The sequence below is a fragment of the Danio aesculapii genome, chromosome 1 (assembly GCF_903798145.1).
Source record: "Danio aesculapii chromosome 1, fDanAes4.1, whole genome shotgun sequence".
In the NCBI taxonomy this organism is placed as follows: Eukaryota; Metazoa; Chordata; class Actinopteri; order Cypriniformes; family Danionidae; genus Danio; species Danio aesculapii.
This window is the reverse complement of record NC_079435.1, coordinates 35,589,105-35,607,460: the sequence shown is the minus strand read 5'-3', so window position 1 is coordinate 35,607,460 and position 18,356 is coordinate 35,589,105. Positions and strand designations below refer to the sequence as shown.

Below are 18,356 nucleotides of genomic sequence, written 5' to 3'. Positions count from 1 at the left end.
ACTGGTCCTGGGTAACACTGAATGGCAAGTCCTGTGTTCAGTGGTGAGAATTTACCAACAAAAGTCAATAGTGGAACAAACCAGCAATATCCTTTGTTAGGTGTCCAAGTCTCATTGACATACAAGGACAAGTCAAACTGAATATCTGAGATCCAAGACTGCTCCACATAACGTCTTGCAGGGCTTGAAGGACTTGGTGCATGATACCTTCAGGGGTCTTTTAGAATCCATGTCTTATTGGGGCAGCACATGGAGAATCAACAGCTGGAGCAGGATATTCTGGTTTAAAAAATTGCTAAATTCTATCCAATGGCAAACCATGAAATTAGTCAAGTGACTTTTCTATTATACTTGCCTTTCAAGAGTTCACACTTAGCTGATGATTGATTATAAGCTTGTTTGGCATGCTGTCCCAGGAGAGAGCCCTGACCTCATAAGATCCTCGTCCCCGGGGCTCCGTTGCAAGGCGAGAGAGGAGTTTGAGCTCAGAGATCTCGAGAACTCCCCTGCTGTAGTAACTAGTGAGCATATAGTGATTGCTCTTAAGAGATAACTACTTACTAGAAGCATGTCTATGGTGCTGATTTGGATTAGTCAATTAACTTAAGTTGCATGTTTTTGAACTGTGGGAGGAAACCCATGTAAGCACGGGGAGAAAGTGCAAACTGCACAGAAACGTCTGCTGGTTTGGTAAAGCCTGGAACCAGAGACATTCTTGCTGTGAGGCAACAGTGCTAAGCACTGTGTCACCCATCTAGGAAGAAGGAGTAGGGGTGGAAGGGGGGATTCTTCAAAACGAAGATAGTGGTGGACTGTAACCCAGGGTATTTGTAGTAGTTTAGGAGTCGTCTGATTGGTGCATTGAGAATTGAATAATGCGGATCCAGCCGCTAGCAATCATAAGCATGTGATCCGCTTGAAATTAGTTTATAAATAAACTTCACTTAAGTTAAACCGTGTCTACTTTTAAGCATCAGCAGTGCTGCTGATAGCAATAGTGAACTTTGTCTCCAAATGCAGAAAATACGGAAACCTGTTGGTAATGATAGGTCACCTTTCTATGGTTAGTTTATAAAAACAGGGCTAATGTGCAGGCACATATCCCCTGAGCCTGTTTTTTCAAAAGTAATCCACTAGGATTTTGAATAACGGATTAAATCAAATCTTGAAAATGGGTTTTTCAAAAGAAACGGATTACATAATTGGATTAGATAACGTAATCCAATCTTTAATTTGATCCAGATCAAACCTTTAGTTTGGGTTGTTCAGACTTTTTTTGTAGGATTTGGATCACTTTGATCCAAAAAATCTGGATTAAACCCATCAGAAGGCTGGATTCAGCGTGGATTTCATGCCCAAAATGTAATGAAAACTTAAAAAATGTATCAAATAATACTGTATTTGGATCATGCAGTATCTTACAAGATATCCTATTTACTCATAAGGTTTTAATTGTATTTGTTCATCCATCAGGCTACAGTGATTAGGTAGGCTTTAACGTATTCAGCCTTTCAGTATAGGTCTACAGCAAAATAGAAAGAGTTGGCCTCAAAATAATCCCCCAAACAGCTGTCAAAATCTAAGCAGAGCTTCGTCTGGCAGAGGAACAACTGACTCTGACCAAACTGCAGCAAACCAAGGCCATACTTGAGAACTGGCTTCCAAAGGCTACACTCCGACAAGATGAGGAAGTCTGAAATTATTGTGAGTTTTTGAAATTGTCTTTTGTTTTGTTTTTTTACTTCAATACATCTATATTTAAAACTTGTTATAAATATCCTCAATGTACAGTGTTTGTGTTGTAGGTCTCAGATGAGTGGACTGCTGGAAGAGGATGGGGTGGGGTTTTAATTTTTTTTTTAATGTGTTGTTTTCACTTCAAATAAAAATAAACATATTGACCCCACACTGGCTATTCTACTTGTTGCTCTTTACATATATACAGTTCTACATTGTGATTTCCTATCCTGTTTGAGCACTGATTATCCAGATTTGGTAATCCTGAAAAGTTCCTATCCTGATCAGATTGATCCAATTCGACGTTGCTTTGAAAAACTGGCTCAAAAAGTAAGCTGGATTACGTGATCACGGATCACAAAAAAAAAGATTACTAATTCCGGATCAATTTTATATGGATTAAACCTTTTGAAAAAACGGGCCCTGGTGGTTAAACTGATCCCTTATGCTGAAAGACAAGCCATAATATGATTTTTTTTAAAGCAAAAATTATGACCGTTTATGTGAGGATTCCCAGTTTTCCTTAGTAGAACCCTATTCCCTTATATATATAATCATTTTCAATGTCATTTAATTTTCAATGTCATTTCAAAGTCATTTAAGACACAAGCACTTCGTTTTACAGACTAAAACAGGATTAAGATATGTAAGTAATGTTTACAAATGTGCATTGGGAAAAACTAAATCATTGTCATAAAATCAAAGAAAAAACGCTATCCACTGTTTCATTTAAAGATTGGTAGTCTTCATGCTGATATGAAAACAACAACAAAAACTATCACTTCTCATCTGTCTACATGAATGAAGAAATGTATTGTGGGTAAAATACAATGTAAACACAAGGGCACTGTGTTTCCTGTGTTGAAATAGCTGACTCTGTATTGATTGATTGATGCAGCACAGCACAGATGATGAAATCCTCTTACATAAAGAATTTGGAGTGCTGCCTGATCACCCCACAGCACTGTTCTGGGGGCAATATCCATATTACTGACCATTTGCTCTACAACTCCTACACAGTGTTTAACTCACCAACACAAAACAACAAACACTGATACACTCCCACGCTCGTGTTCTTTATAGGATGGATGATTCTGCTTTGGTCTCGCTTATTTTAATCCTTGTTAGTGTAACTATTAATTTAACAACTAAGAAACATTAATTGTGCGTACTAACTAGAATGCATGCAAGTAATTATTATAGTAAATGCAAAAAAACATGTAACAAGGACACCTTAAAATAATATTAAGTATAAGTAAAACACATTTTTTTAATACGTTTTTATAGTGTGCTACCCTAATAAGTAGGCTACCACATGATTTTGTTCATAATTAGAATTACTGTTCATGTTAGTGTCAATTATTTAACTGTGGAACATTCATTCATTCATTTTCTATTGAGCTTAGTCCCTTTAACTGTGGAACAATGACATTTAAATAAAATGTTTTTTAATGTTTCATCTATCATTCATTCGTAGTTTTGTCATACACATATACTAGTCTCATGGTTTAGTAAAGTGGACTACAGAATACCTTTCATTTACAAAAGACAGAGAACTTTATTTATTGACAGGTGCAATGCTAGAACAGCTGAATTTTAATTGAGTTGATCAAATTAAAAACATGACCATCGTGACTTCTGTATGAAGCTTTTGCTGACAGTTTGTGTAGAATGGAAAATATCAGACAGACGTTTACCTTGCCCACATCCCATGCATTTCAACATTAGTGTCACAATAACAGAATGATAGCTCAGAACTGGACAATCTTCAGGCAAGTGGTTTAAATGTCTCCAATACCTCCGAACTGCTTGGAACCACTTTCTTGGCCTCCAGCAGCACCAATTCTGTTGATGGGAATGATCTTCATGGTGGTTTCCTTCAGAGAATACCAGCGACTGTGCCATGTGGCCCAAATGATGCCGTTGTCGTATCCAGACTCTGCGTCCTTCTCTGTGTACTTGCCACCTGTGAGAGCAGAAACCATATGTCAGAGATTCCTGCTTTTATAATATGTGACCTTCAGCACAAAACCAGTCCTAAATGTCAATTTCTGTGTGGAGTTTACATCTTCTCCGTGTTCGCGTTGGATGCTTCATTTTCCCCAACAGTCCAAAGACATGTTATATAGGTGAATTGAATAAACTAAATTGGCCAAAGTATGTGAATGGGAGAGTGTGTAGGTGTTTCAGAGGGTTGTACTCTCAGTTCTATGTTGCGGTTACAAGGGCATCTGCTGTGTAAAACAATCGCTAGAGTAATTGGTGATTCATTCTGTTGTGGCAACCCCTGATAAAGCAGGGTAAAAGCCAAAGGAAGAGAAAGTGACATCACATCAAAGCTGAATAAATAGGCGTACATTGTGATGTGTACATTTTGAAGATAGGACAATATTTATCAGATATACCAATCCACATAGCAAAATATCTCTGGCCCAGCTCTGGCCCACACAATCAGCTTTTGCTTGACCCACATGCCAGACAAGGGCCAAACATGGACCATATCCGAGCCAAATCTCAGCCAAGTTAATAACCCATAACTGAGCCTGAACTGGGCCGTATATGTTGGTGTGTCACGACTGCAATGAAATTGATAAACCCATGAATCGTTGTGCTTTAGGCGTGCTATGTATGAGCCTTTTCTCGAAGCAACTTGAGTGGTAGACTTTTTTTCCTTTATTTGAAAATAATAAAAATGTATATTAAATGTGGGTCAAGATAGGCCAAACTTACATGTCCCACATATAAATTATTAACATCTGGGCCAAATAGTACATTTTGGCCCAAGTATTGTGTGCCACCTTAAAGATGTGGTGGCACCAGTGGTGGATGAATGCCTGCTGTGCCAGATTTTTGCCAAATCTGGGCCAGAATTCTTTGCTACCTGGGAATATTTGGAAATCTGGAATCAGAGGGCTTAAAAAAATGTAAAAATACTGAGAAATGTGCCTTTAAAGTTGTCCAAATTAAGTTCAAGCACAGCCTTATCAGCTATATGTGCCTATGGCTACATATTTGAGAAACTGCAAATTTGTGCCCTGGCATACATCTTGCTGCATTTTGTGTGGTATGACACCACCAACAACTTCTGTTTCTTTTCATGTTACCTCTGAAAGGTTACCTCCAAACGGACAGCTTTTTTTTTGGTTGTGATTAGTTTGCTTGATAGCTCTCCTTGTATGGTGTCAAAATGAATCGGCAATGGACAGTTCAAGAAACCAGGTAAAACAAAGCCAAAAAATTAAATAAAATAGCAAGCTGATATATTATGCACGACAACAAGCCTACTGGCTTCTCGTGGACGCGTGTAACAAGGACATGTAAATAGCATGTACGATGAGTAAATCAGCTTAGTGATATATTTGAGATTCGAAGAAATGTACACAACAGCCTCTGGTGGATTTTTGAGAAACGGCATGGATGAGATAACGTGGCCCAGTAACAGACATAGCCCCGGGTATATATTTTGTGGTTCCCATAAATGTAGCCATAGGCACGTATTTCCAATGAGACTGGGTTTTAACATTAAGTTCTTAACAATGCACATTACTAGGCCCACACAGAATATGCGCGCACAGAAATCCGCAGATTTTTAGCCCATCGTTGTGTCTATGAATTTACTTAAATGTGTGTAAATTTATATTTATTCCATTTTTTTATTAATTTCCTTAATATTATTGTGATATAAAAATAATATAAACATTTTATATGATTTATTTACAGTACAGTTTGTAAAGTTATATTTTCTGTTTTTAGTATGTTTAATGTAAACATTAAATAAAAGTTAAAAATGTATATTTTTTTTCATATATTAAGTTTTTAGTTATGATACTCCTAAAATCTTTCCGCATAAAATTTTTTTTTTTTTCAAAATTCTCAGCAGAAATAGCAAAAAATGTCTGCAGATTCCGTCTGGCCCTACACGTTACTAATCACAAAATGATTTTTGATATGTTTACAGTTGGAAATCTACACCAAATCTTAAAGGAACATGATCGGCATAAAGGAAAAATCTATCAATTTGACCAATACAATGTATTTTTAGTTACTATACCTGTGCAACATAAGGCTGGTTTTGTGCACCAGAGTCACATATTGGCTTTTGGTAGATTTTTTTTTAAAGCTAGACCATCTACTATGATGTCTATAATAAATGTCTACTATCTTTACCCTGATAGTATTTTCCATTGAGGTGAGCAGCATGGCAGCGGTTCATCCACCAACCAGACCCATCCTGCTGAGCACAGTGTCCCTGGAACTTGTCGTTGTCTCTGTCAATTGTACTGAACTGCATGCCATTGTGAGATGTGTAGAATTTGTCACTGGGGTCGTCACCGAAGTCGTAACCATCGAAGGCATCGCCAGCATCTCCGCCAAAGTAATAAGCGTACGTCAAGCGGTATGCATCAACTTCTGGTCCAAGTTTGAAAGTGGCATAGTCTGCATATCTGAGAAAGTAAGACAAATTTATAACACAATCTATTGACTCTTGAGTGTTCTAACGCTCAGCAGCATGTTTGATCTGGCTGAGGAGGTCATGAAATGTTACTTGGCAAAAATCAATTATGGTAGAGCAAAGTCCTGTTTGACAACTGCAGATAAAGAACACTTTTGGATTTTTTTGTGGAATTCATTGGCAGTTCTTGCTGAGGTCTAACTATTCTTGTAAATTCTAGAGCACACTGCTAGATGTGCCACAGTTATGCGTTTGATTCCCATGCAATGTATGAATTTATTAACACAATCTTTTTTCATTAAACTGCTTAAAGTGCTGTACTGAACTATTATCCATTTCTTATGAATTGATACAATCTAATTTGTACATTTTCATATGATTTGCTCATAACCCAAGTGACTAATGTTTATGGTTGGTTTATCATGCTTTTTTTCTTTACATTTATTATTACAAACATTTTTATATAAAACAAACAAAAATAGTTACATAGAAATGTTTACCCTAAATTTTTAAATGTTTAAAAAACATCTTATAGATATCGAAACAGACATCTTGGCAAAAACAAGGCTAAATTTGGGCTGTCAGTTAAAATCTAATAGACACCTAGTAGTCCACAAATAATGACTGAATGGCACCAGAGGGATGAATGACAACACTGTAAAAACATTAGTTAATTCAAGAGTTCACACTTAGATATGCTTAGCGTTAATAGCAGATTTGGCATGCTGTCTCGAGAGACAACCCTGAGCTAAGAGATAATTGAGCCAAAGGCTCCTGTCGGTCAATAAGCATATAAGGGAAGTCTGAGATCAGGTAGGTCTTGAGAGCTCCCCCTGGAAAAGGAGTAGATGGGGTGGAAGGGGCGATTCTTCCAAAACCTAAGATAGAGCAGTCGGGTGAAATCGGCTATTTATTGTAAGCTTGGATAAATCTGATTGGATTATTACTGATTACGGATGAGAAGCCAGCTGTGACCAATCATATCACATGCTCTTCTCGCAATTCGCTTATAAAACTTCACTTAAAAGTTTCCTCATTTTTAAAATCATTTTTTTTCTGTTTATTTACGGTTATGAATTGCATTATTAGACATTGATGGTGGTTCATTCCGCTGTGGCGACCCCAGATTAATAAAGAGACTGAGCCGAAAAAAAAATGAATGAATGAAAACATTGATTTCTGTTCTGCTGACTTTTGATGTTGAAAGAGAATTATTAAAGTGCACCAATCCAGACAATAAGTCAATACAAGTCACTTTTTCAAACTTTTTATCATTATAAGTTAGTGGACAAAATATCACACACTCATAATGTTATTCAAAATTATACATAAATGCAAAAAAAAAAATGCTTTATTTAAAAGTGTACTCGTGAAATCTGTGTAATTTCTTTATTTGATCACTAGTCTATTTTTGGATTATTGATAGATGTCTTATAAATGTATATAACAGCCCAAATGTAGCTATCTTTTAAACGGCTATTAGACTTTTTTTAAACACACACACAAAAAATGCTTGCTGGGAAATGTCTAATCTGTGCATAAATGTAATGAAAAGGGATTGTGGAGCACCACCAGCCTGAAAATCTACATATACTGTATTGGTCAGCTATGTGTCTAAGTAAGGCAAAAATAAAACTCTCACTTTTTGTTGCCTTCCCAATCGACCATCTCTATCCTCAGCACATAAGGCACGCTGGACTGAACTGACAGCAGATGTACCTTCTCATTTCCCAACCAGAACTCAGTCCTGTCATCTGGTGAGAGGTACCCAAAGCCTTCCTTATACTGGACCCAGTTTTTGTTGAAGTCAACACTGCCATCCCGTCTCTGAGAAAAACACAATACGTTTTGATGAATCAATAATGGTGTCTGTTTAAAGTTTGTGCCGATCATTTTCCTAAAGTGGTTTGTGTCACTGTGCATTTTCTGTTGTGTCTCATACCCTCTGAAGTACAGTCCATCCACGTCCAAAGCTGTCGATCTCACAGTAGACCAGGAACGCTTCAGGAGCTCTGGCTGGTTTCACATAATACAGCCCGCTGACTTTACCACCTTTGTTTGCAATGTCCTGACAATCTGGGGAAATGGCATACTTAAGTTTTCTTATTTTATACACTGTTAACAGTGATTATTGACTTTACTTTGAGTAAACCCATTGTAACTTGGAACTGTTAAGTTGATTTCACTTAATTTTTTATGCGTAGTTATGCACATATTTCATTTGCTTTAAAAATTAAAGGTTTCACTCTTATAAAGGTCCCATGAATATAAAATAAAGTTTAATAATGTTAGTATCAGTATGTTAGTCTTAATGATATTTATAATCTAGTGTACTCCAAAACAGTGACAAAATTCGTATTTAGAAGATATTAACCTGATATAAACATCAAAAGCTTGCAGTTTGTCACATTCGCCTATAAATGGATTAACCTTTTTTGACGTAACCTCATACTTCAGTTTCTCATCAAATCTTGACCAATCAAATGCTCTCTAGCATCTGACATGCCCCACCCCCTTCAAGAGGTCTTTAAATTTCTTTTCATTTATTGCGCTTGAGCTCAACCACTCTGACTGAAAGAGCTGTGAGAAAACAAAATGCTATTGTTTTTGAAGGGGAGGAGCAACTATATACCCCACCCTATCTCCATGTTTAACATAACAATAGCACATTTCAAAGCACTTTATGGGTCCTTTAAGCAAAGTAAACTATATATATATATATATATATATGGCGACCCAGTGGCGCACTAGGTAGTGCTGTCGCCTCACAGCAAGAAGGTCGCTGGTTCGAGCCTTTCTGTGTGGAGTTTGCGTGTTCAGGAGAATTGGTTAGGCTAAATTGTCCATAGTGTATGAGTGTGTGTGTGTGTGTGTGTCAATACTGCACGTCAGTTGTCATAAACATGAATTTTGCTCAAGTTTAAATCTTTACCTTTGCCAGTGACTGTCTGAATCTCCACAGTGTCTTTGCAGGGTTCTTTGCACATTTGGTCCAGCTGCATAGACATCTGCTTTAAATCCGTTATTTTTTTCTCGTTAGCTTGAAGGACTGACTGCAGTTGACTGTGGAGAAATATGGAATAGTATATTTTTATTTTTACTGTTTTATAGACAATATTATAGATGAGAATGAAATTTGCTTACTATATTTGTTCTTCCTGAGCGAGAATGCTCTTCTCAAATCGTAGTATATCATCCAGCATATTTGAAGACTTCTTTAAGTAAGTATCTGACCAAAAGATGGTAAAGAAAATTAGGTTTCACACTTACTTAAAAATGCAGTTCATCCCCACAGTCACTTCAATACACATATTAAATTTTAAGCACATTTTACTTTGTTAAACTACAAAATTATTTTGTGGGGTGGCATGGTGGCTCAGTGGTTAGCACTGACGAGTCCCTGCTGGACCAGTTGGCATTTCTCTGTGGAGTTTGCATGTTCTCTGCATGTTTGCATGGGTTTCCTCCAGGTGCTCTGGTTTCCCCCACAGTCCAAACATTTGTGGTATAGTTCAATTAGATAAACTAAAATGGCCATAGTGTGTATGAATGAGAGAGTGTATGGGTGTTTCCCAGCCCTAGGGGTTCATGGGTTAGTGTACTCTTGCTGCTGGGTTGTGGCTAAAAAAAGTATCCACCACATAAAACATATGCCAGAGTAATTGGCAGTTCATTCTACTGTGGCGATCTCTGAAAAATCAGGGATTGAGCCGAATGAAAGTGAGTGAGTGAGAAATAAAATTCCAAGTAACTTTTAGAAAAAATGGCATGCAACTAACCTCATTGTATTTATCAGTAAATTAAAAATAAAGCTAATTATATATTAATAATAAATCAATGAAGATACCTGCTGATAATAAATAAGCACAAACATACAATGAACTTGTTGAACCTTGAGACAGATGAGCTACAGCAGCAGAAGGCCACACCGGGTGCCACTACTGTCAGCTATGAACAAGAAACTGAGGCTACAATTTGCACAGGCTCACCGAAATGGGACAATAGAATATTGGAAAAACGTTGCCTGGCCTGATGAGTCTCGATTTCTGCTGACACATTCGCATGGTACGGTCAGAATTTGGCATCAACAACATGAAAGCATGGATCCATCATCCTGCCTTGTATCAATGGTTCAGGCTGCTGCTGGTGGTGTAATGGTGTGGGGGATATTTTCTTGGCACACTTTGGGCCCATTAGTACCAATGGAGAATCGCGTCAACGCCACAGCCTACCTGAGTATTGTTGCTGACCATGACCATCCCTTAAAGACCACAGTGTACCCATCTTCTGATGGCTACTTCCAGCAGTATAATGTGCCTTGTCATAAAGCGCGAATCATCTCAGACTGGTTTCTTAATTGTGACAATGAGTGCACTGTATTCAAATGGACTCCACAGTCACCAGAACTCAATCCAATAGAGCACCTTTGGGCTGTGGTGGAGATTCGCATCATGGATACCTTGTTGAATCTATGCCGTGAAGGATTAAGGTAGTTCTGGAGGCAAATGGCGGTCCAATCCGGTACTAGTAATGTGTACCTAATAAAGTGGCATATATATATATATATATATATATATATATATATATATATATATATATATATATGTGTGTGTGTGTGTGTGTGTGTGTGTGTGTGTGTGTGTGTGTGTGTATAGGGATTAAGCCAAAGGAATGAAGGAAAATTAATGAAGGAATGTGTTTGACCATGTGTGTGCAAATATACACATACATTCATATAAATATTTGTTTAAGGTTTAAGAAAATTGCAATTACCTCTATTTGATGCTTATACCATATGGCAATTTTTATAACATTCAGGGTTTAAATAATATCATAGTTAATGATAAATTGTGCTACCTGGTGATTGTTTTTGTGCTTGTGCTTCTGAGTCTTTCAGGTAGACCACTTTGTCTTGAGCTCCTCTGGTGAGGTTGGCGATCTCTTCCAAATCCTGTTCCATATTATCCAGCTGTCTGTCCATATCAGGCTTGTATCTCTGTAAGTAATCAGCGACTCCACATGTTGTTGGACAGTATGTTCCCTGAGAAAGAGAGGACAGATCAAGTGTCATTGACTATTACAATGAAAGTGAACAAAAAAATAGCATCGCTCATTCTGTTGATTATGACATAATATCAATGCATCTACATCTCCAATTCTCATGACTACTACAGACTGGTAAAGAATTAGGATTTGAATAGGTTGACCTGTACTTGCAAACTTACTTATATTCAGTAGAATGTCTTTAGGGAGATCATCACAATATAACGTTATAACAGAAATGGAAAGAACAGTTCAGAAAATAATTCCATAGTTTCTTACACTCAAGTTGTTCTAAACTCTTATGAGTTTCTTTCGTCATACAAATCAAGATATTAAAAAGAATGCTGAAACCTGTACACATTGACATTCACAGTAGGAACAATAATACAGAAGAAAAAAAAGTCAAACACTAAAGTAAAATGTGACATAGTTTGTTATTTTTGGGTGAACTATCCCTTTAAGCAGACAGTCTACTAATACTCTAATGACATTAATATGTAAGCACATTATTTTGATGGTCCATTTAAACATTGTTTTGATATTAATTAAAGTGTTATAGAGTTTATTATTTAAAACAATCCAAAACATAAAGAATTTGTACTTACAAACCCATCATTGGGGTTACACAAATCATGTGATGGTGAATAGTCTCCTCGTTGCTTAAAATAAATAAGGAAGAAAAGAAAATGAGTAAAAAGACATTATAACATTTTATAATAAAATATAATAACTGTCACTCACCGCTGATGTTAATGTGCACAGCAGCACAATGGAAGCAACCACATGCATGATCGAGCCCATGTTGGACCTGTCTGTGCGGTGTACCCTTGAGATTGTGAGTTTCTGTTGACTGTTGCAGGATATTTATCCGATCAAGGTCCTCTTTAGAGATGGAGATAACGGTCCACTCTACAAACAAGAGCTAAAACCACCCCATTATTACTCACTGTGTGACTCCAAACTAACCGTAAATGATGCATATATACGTTGGCCAACGTGTTCATCATGTTAGTACATAGTGCTAATGGATCGAGACAATAAGACATTTAAAATGATTTATTTAGTCTTTTTTTTTTTTCATCAAAAACAGAATTTGGAGATTGTGGAGTAAATGTTGCATTAGAAGCCTTTCTTAATAGCTTTATTAATCATTTTGGAAACAAGTATATGTTCTGATAAAATAAAATTTATTTATTAATTTATTTATTTTATTAATTGTTTGCCACAAGATTTACTTTGAGACTAACTAATCATTGGTGCCTCCACTGCTGTATCCCTTCTTTTTAAAGTAATTCAACCACTGCATTTTAGTAATTGTAAATGTACTTATGCATTGGCCTAAAACACATAAACAATCGTACAAACTGATTATTTGCCTTGACGCAGCAATGAGCCATTGCTACAGAGCTTACGGGTCACTATCCAGTCAATTTAAAGTTAATGATTTGTCAATTTTTCTTTTCTAGTGTTGGAAGATTAAATGTTCCACAAATACTTTAACAACATGTACCCACACACAGACAAACATACACTTATGCTGACACACTGACTCACCAATAAGAAAAAAAAAAGTATTTTTAAATTTCCTGGTAATGACTAAAGCAAAGTATTGATAACTAGTAAATAAATAAATAAATAAATAAATAAATGAAGGACATTTATTTATTTATTTATTTTATTAGGCAACTAATTCAAAGCTTTAAGAGAAAAAAAGAAGGGTCCATGTAATTAGTCTTTCAGATTCACATGATATTTAATTTCAAGATCAAACATGTGTTAAACATTTCTTTCTTCTGCTGAACACAAAGGAATATACACCAAAGAATATTGGGGAAAAATCAACAAAAAGCAAGAAATACATAAAAGTTTAGAACCACTTGAGTGTGAGGCAATGAGGAGGAAAAGTTCCTTTCAGGGGAAATATCTCTCTTTAAGCAGAATGAATACTGAGTTCTTGAGGTTTTAATAAAGTTCAAATAAACTGTTAAAACAGTTTGAGTCTTTAATGACTAAATACCATTATTTTTTTGTCACTTTAAATATTAATATGGTTGCTCAATTGTTTTCAAGGCTACAAATCTCAATACCGAAGCTGATGTGGACTATGAACATGTCTTAACTGAATGAACCACTAGGGGATGTTGCATACCAAAAATCTTGCAGCTGTTAAAAATGAATGACCTTTAATAAAAATTAATTGAGACGAATTACCTTATGTCTTGGGAATCTTGATTTTATATGAATAGGTAGAAATCTGTTTATTTGTATTGTTCATTGTTCATACTGTATTTTCTGTTTTTAAATATTATTAATAATAATAATAATAATAATAATAAACTTGAAAGAAATGCTTAATATCAACCTGAAGTTTCTGTTACTGTATTAAAACTAAGATAAAGGAATCAGATTTTTAGTGGTTTAAAGTGAAATGATGAATTGGAGTTATTATTCCACACTAACTTGACATACTGTTCTTCCACATTTGAGAAATATTAATCACATTAACTTTTGGTTTTGAATACTGGCTCTAAAAAAATGCTATCTCCTGAGAAGCTTTTGTTGTCTATCTTCAAGTGAAATAAAAATATATAATTTAATGTTCCAAATCCAAATGAAAAAAAAAACAAAACAAAAAAAGTATAACTTTTTCGTTTTCTTTTCTGAAATATCAGAGGTACATTTGCTGGTTTATGGAAGCTGGTTTTGTAATATTGAAGTGTTTGTATTTTCTTAGTTTGGTTGAGTGTCGTGTGTGGTTGGGTTTTAGTGGTGGAAACAGTGAGGTGAGCAGAAATGTTTTTAATTTCAAGGTTTTTATAGAGGAGTGAATATAGGCTTCATCAATTATGTGAATGCAAAAAAAAAGAAGAAGAAAGAACTAGAATTGTGGAAGATATTCAGACTGAACTGGATTATGGGGCCCGTGGTCTTAAGCCTCAGACTGATCTGGGGCCCCACTGCCTGAGAATGCTAATGAAAGCTAACTCTCAGCACAAGCAGATCATTAAGGTATGTTGTTTCTGTATAATATGCATTTTGCCATATTTCAACTAAAACCAAAGTGTGCAGAGACCAAGATCCAATGTACATAACTACCGTAAGCCACTTATCTTTGGTCAGCTAAACTAGCCAGTCGTGGCCAGAATCAAATTGAAAATTTTGATGCTGACTTTTTAAGAGTATTTAATGACTGGGACAGCTCTTCCCTTACCTCAACTCAGTACAATTTAGGACTGCACAATAGTGGAGAAAACATTGACATTGTGCTATTATATTATTCTGCCATATAAATATAAATACAATTTCACCAGATGACTTGAATTGCTCTATTTGGAAAGAATGAATAATTTTAGACTGACTGAGATTATTTCAGAAAAGGAGTACATTAGCATAAAGTTATAACAAACTAATTACAAGCATAGAGAAAAACAATAGAGCAAACATAGAGATTAAATGAAGTGTTCTAAGGTTTTCTGGGGAGTCTAACAGTAACGTACATAAATCAAATAATTAAAAATGACATTGAATAAATACATACAAATAAAGGTGCAATTTAAAATGAAGCAGATAAGGTTGTAAACCACTGAAGTGAAACAGGATTGCTGAAGAAATTGCTGATGAGGGATGAGCATGTGTCATGGATTGGTCAGGCTCTCACGACCCCCACTCACGAAGATCACCATCACCTGACTTCTAATGAGCACACAGCTGCATCACATTCACGAGCACCAGATAAAAGCACAGCACTCCAGTCGCTCATTGTCCGGGCTCGTCTCGACGAAAGCGGACAACTGAGCGACCACTCAGCGTAGTCATCCTCAGCTAAAACAAACGATTTACTTACCTGTTCTCTTTGTATTCCTCCTAGTCTTCCTGGTCCTCCCGAATCGTCCTGTCTTCCAGTCCTTCCAAGTCTGTGTCATCCTCTGTCAGCTGTATCTGGTGTGTGCTGTCCATCCTCGTGTATTCCTGTTACCCAGCCACGGAGGAAAAGACCCCAACATCATTCCTGATCCTCCTGGCTATCCTTCATGTGCTCCTTGTTGTCATTTAATAAACACCCTAACGTTTCCTTACCTCTGTCTCCTGTCCGCTTCATAACAGAAGCCCGGACCTATAACGACGACAACATGAGCACCCCCGATCACTTACAAGAGCTGGTGGACCAGTTGAAGCGGATTCTACAGCCACCAGCTCCACTTTCCAACGCACCACCAGCACCGAGCACTTCCGCCTCCACAGTTTCTTCTTCGGCCCTTCCTTCCAGTCCCATGGCCCGACCAGCGCCCTACTCAGGCGGAGCGGGGGAGTGCAATGGTTTTCTGTTACAATGTTTCCCTCATATTCGAAATGCAACCTTCTCTATATCCCACAGATAAGTCGAAGATCGCCTACATCGTATCTCTACTCTCTGGACCTGCACTTAAATGGGCTGAGACGATCTGGAACCAAGCCGGGCCGGTCATGAATTCCATCACTACCTTCACGGAGTATTTCAAAGAGGTGTTTGGACGTTCTGATGGGGAAGTAGCCGCTGGAGAGCAGCTGTATCATCTAAAGCAAGGTACTCTATCTACACAGGAATATGCTCTCCGGTTTCGCACTCTAGCAGCTGCAAGTGGATGGAATGAGAGATCGTTGTTGACCACGTACCGGCTCGGCTTGGAACCCACTCTCCGAATCCAACTGGCCACATTAGATGATACAATGGGTCTGGAGAGATTCATCCAACATTCTCTCCGATGTTCCGATCGTCTCCGTTCCTATCAACAGGACACCATCACCCCCTCGTCTGCACTCCTCCAATCGCCTGAGTCAACAGCCTCTCCAGAACCAGAACCCATGATAATAGAGTCTGGAAGACTGACATCAGCGGAACGACAGAGGAGGCTGACCCGGGGTCTGTGTCTATACTGCGGTGTCAGTGGACACACCCGTATGGAGTGTCCCCTTCGTCCCATTCGGACTTCAGTGAGTGTATTCAGTACGAATATTGAACAATGTAAACCACTTACTACCACCGTACAAATAACTACTGCCTCTATTTCTCTCCTTGTCACAGCCCTCATCGACTCCGGGTCAGCAGGGAACTTCATCTCCCAATCCCTCTGTCGTCAACTCCACCTCCGTACTGAGGCGTCCTCGCATATATACCAGATACAACCGATAACCCAGTGCACTCGATCTTCGACCCGTATCCATCGACAATGCGAAGACATCCTTCTTCAAGTGGGGTTGTTACATCAAGAGAGGATTCAATTTCTGGTTCTGGAGGGTGCAAATATGGACATCATTCTAGGGCGCCCGTGGCTGGTGAAGCACGATCCCATCATCTCTTGGGGCACAGGAGAGATAAAGAAATGGGGATCTGGATGTACACCTGCCTGTTTTCCAAATCTCCCTCTTCAAGGTCGGAACCCCATTTCTTTGTTTGCAACATCGGTCGAGAGCCCTCCTGAGAAGCAGTCTATCCACATTCCTAAGGAGTACAGCTCCTTTCAAGATGTCTTCTGCCCCAAGAGAGCTTCCCAGCTACCGCCGCATCGGCCATGGGACTGCGCGATCGACCTAGTTCCAGATGCCCAGTTGCCAAGAGGTAGGATCTACCCGCTCTCGCTTCCAGAGAATCAGGCAATGGAAGATTACATAAGGGAGGCTCTGAGTCAGGGGTACATACGTCACTCAAAATCACCAGCCGCCTCAAGCTTCTTCTTTGTGGCCAAGAAGGACGGAGGGCTGCGTCCATGCATCGACTACAGGGTCCTAAATAACGGTACAGTAAAATACCGATATCCCCTTCCTCTGGTACCAGCCGCTTTGGAACAGCTCCGAGAAGCTAAAGTCTTCACTAAATTGGACCTCCGCAGCGCGTATAATCTGATAAGAATACGTGAGGGGGACCAATGGAAGACAGCATTCGTGACCCCTACTGGCCACTATGAATATGAGGTCATGCCTTACGGTCTGGTCAATGCCCCCTCCGTATTCCAAAACTTCATTCATGAAGTCCTCCGGGAGTTTCTTCACCACTGTGTAATAGTGTACATAGATGACATCCTCATTTACTCCCGGAGTGAGGCCGAACATCGCCAACACGTTGCGGAGGTCCTACACACATTGAGAGAACATCACCTCTACCTCAAAGCGGAGAAATGCTCATTCCACCAGAAGTCGATTCATTTCTTGGGATACATCATTGACCAAACCGGTATACGTATGGATGGGAAGAAAATTGAGGCTGTTCTATCCTGGTCAGAACCCACTTCCATTAAGGAGCTCCAGAGGTTTCTTGGGTTTGCTAACTTTTATAGACGGTTTATCAAGGACTACAGCAGGATTACATCACCTCTCACTAATCTCCTCAAGGGTAAACCCAAAGGACTGGAGTGGACCAAAGAAGCAGCCGCAGCCTTCCGCCTTCTTAAGAAGGAGTTCACAAGGGCCCCACTCCTGACTCATCCTGACCCAAATCTTCCTTTCGTGGTGGAAGTGGACGCATCCACCACCGGCGTCGGGGCAGTATTATCTCAACATCATGATACACCGCCCCGACTGCATCCCTGTGCCTATTTCTCTCGGAAGTTGAGCCCGGCGGAGCAGAATTACAGCATAGGAGACAGGGAGCTTCTAGCAATCAAGCTAGCCTTGGAGGAGTGGCGTCACTGGTTGGAGGGAGCCAAACATCCGTTCCAGGTGATCACAGATCACAAAAACCTCCAATACATCAAAGAGGCCAAGAGACTATGTCCACGTCAAGCCAGATGGTCACTTTTCTTCTCACGTTTTGATTTCTCCATTTCCTATCGTCCAGGACCCAAGAATCTAAGAGCAGACGCTCTCTCTCGTTTACACGAGCATCACGATCATGAAGAACTCCCAACGAAGATTCTTCCCGAACACATCTCCATTTGTCCGATCACCTGGAACGCTCCTCCAGTCGTTGCCACTCCGGAAGCCCCTGCTCCGCCGGGATGCCCTCCTCATCGGCAGTTCATACCACCTGAACACCGGGTAGATCTGATCCACTCCTTACATACCTCGCTAGGCACTGGACATCCAGGGATCAACAATACTCTCTCGCTAGTATCCCAACGATTCTGGTGGCCAAACATGGCAAGGGATG

The 18,356-nt window shown here is 38.7% G+C and overlaps 1 protein-coding gene across 1 annotated transcript; it reads right to left on the bottom strand.

The window, feature by feature from the left end:
- Positions 1 to 3,270: 3,270 nt before the first annotated feature.
- On the bottom strand, positions 3,271 to 12,085 carry fgg (fibrinogen gamma chain). Its single transcript, XM_056459451.1, has 9 exons — positions 11,975 to 12,085; positions 11,839 to 11,892; positions 11,048 to 11,231; positions 9,335 to 9,419; positions 9,123 to 9,253; positions 8,133 to 8,266; positions 7,833 to 8,017; positions 5,905 to 6,182; positions 3,271 to 3,703 (listed from the first exon to the last, which is right to left on the bottom strand). Exons 1-9 carry the CDS (start codon positions 12,032 to 12,034, stop codon positions 3,519 to 3,521), a joined length of 1,296 nt encoding a protein of 431 aa, XP_056315426.1. The 5' UTR covers positions 12,035 to 12,085; the 3' UTR covers positions 3,271 to 3,518.
- Positions 12,086 to 18,356: the final 6,271 nt, after the last annotated feature.

Bases quoted from the DNA above. Each gene is read 5' to 3' on its own strand.
- fgg (XM_056459451.1), bottom strand. From the start codon at position 12,034: ATGGGCTCGATCATGCATGTGGTTGCTTCCATTGTGCTGCTGTGCACA. The intron at 11,893-11,974 runs GTGAGTGACAGT...ATTTATTTTAAG, and splicing joins TGTGCACATTAACATCAGCG to CAACGAGGAGACTATTCACC. The intron at 9,254-9,334 runs GTAAGCAAATTT...ATTTCTCCACAG, and splicing joins GCTCAGGAAGAACAAATATA to TCAACTGCAGTCAGTCCTTC.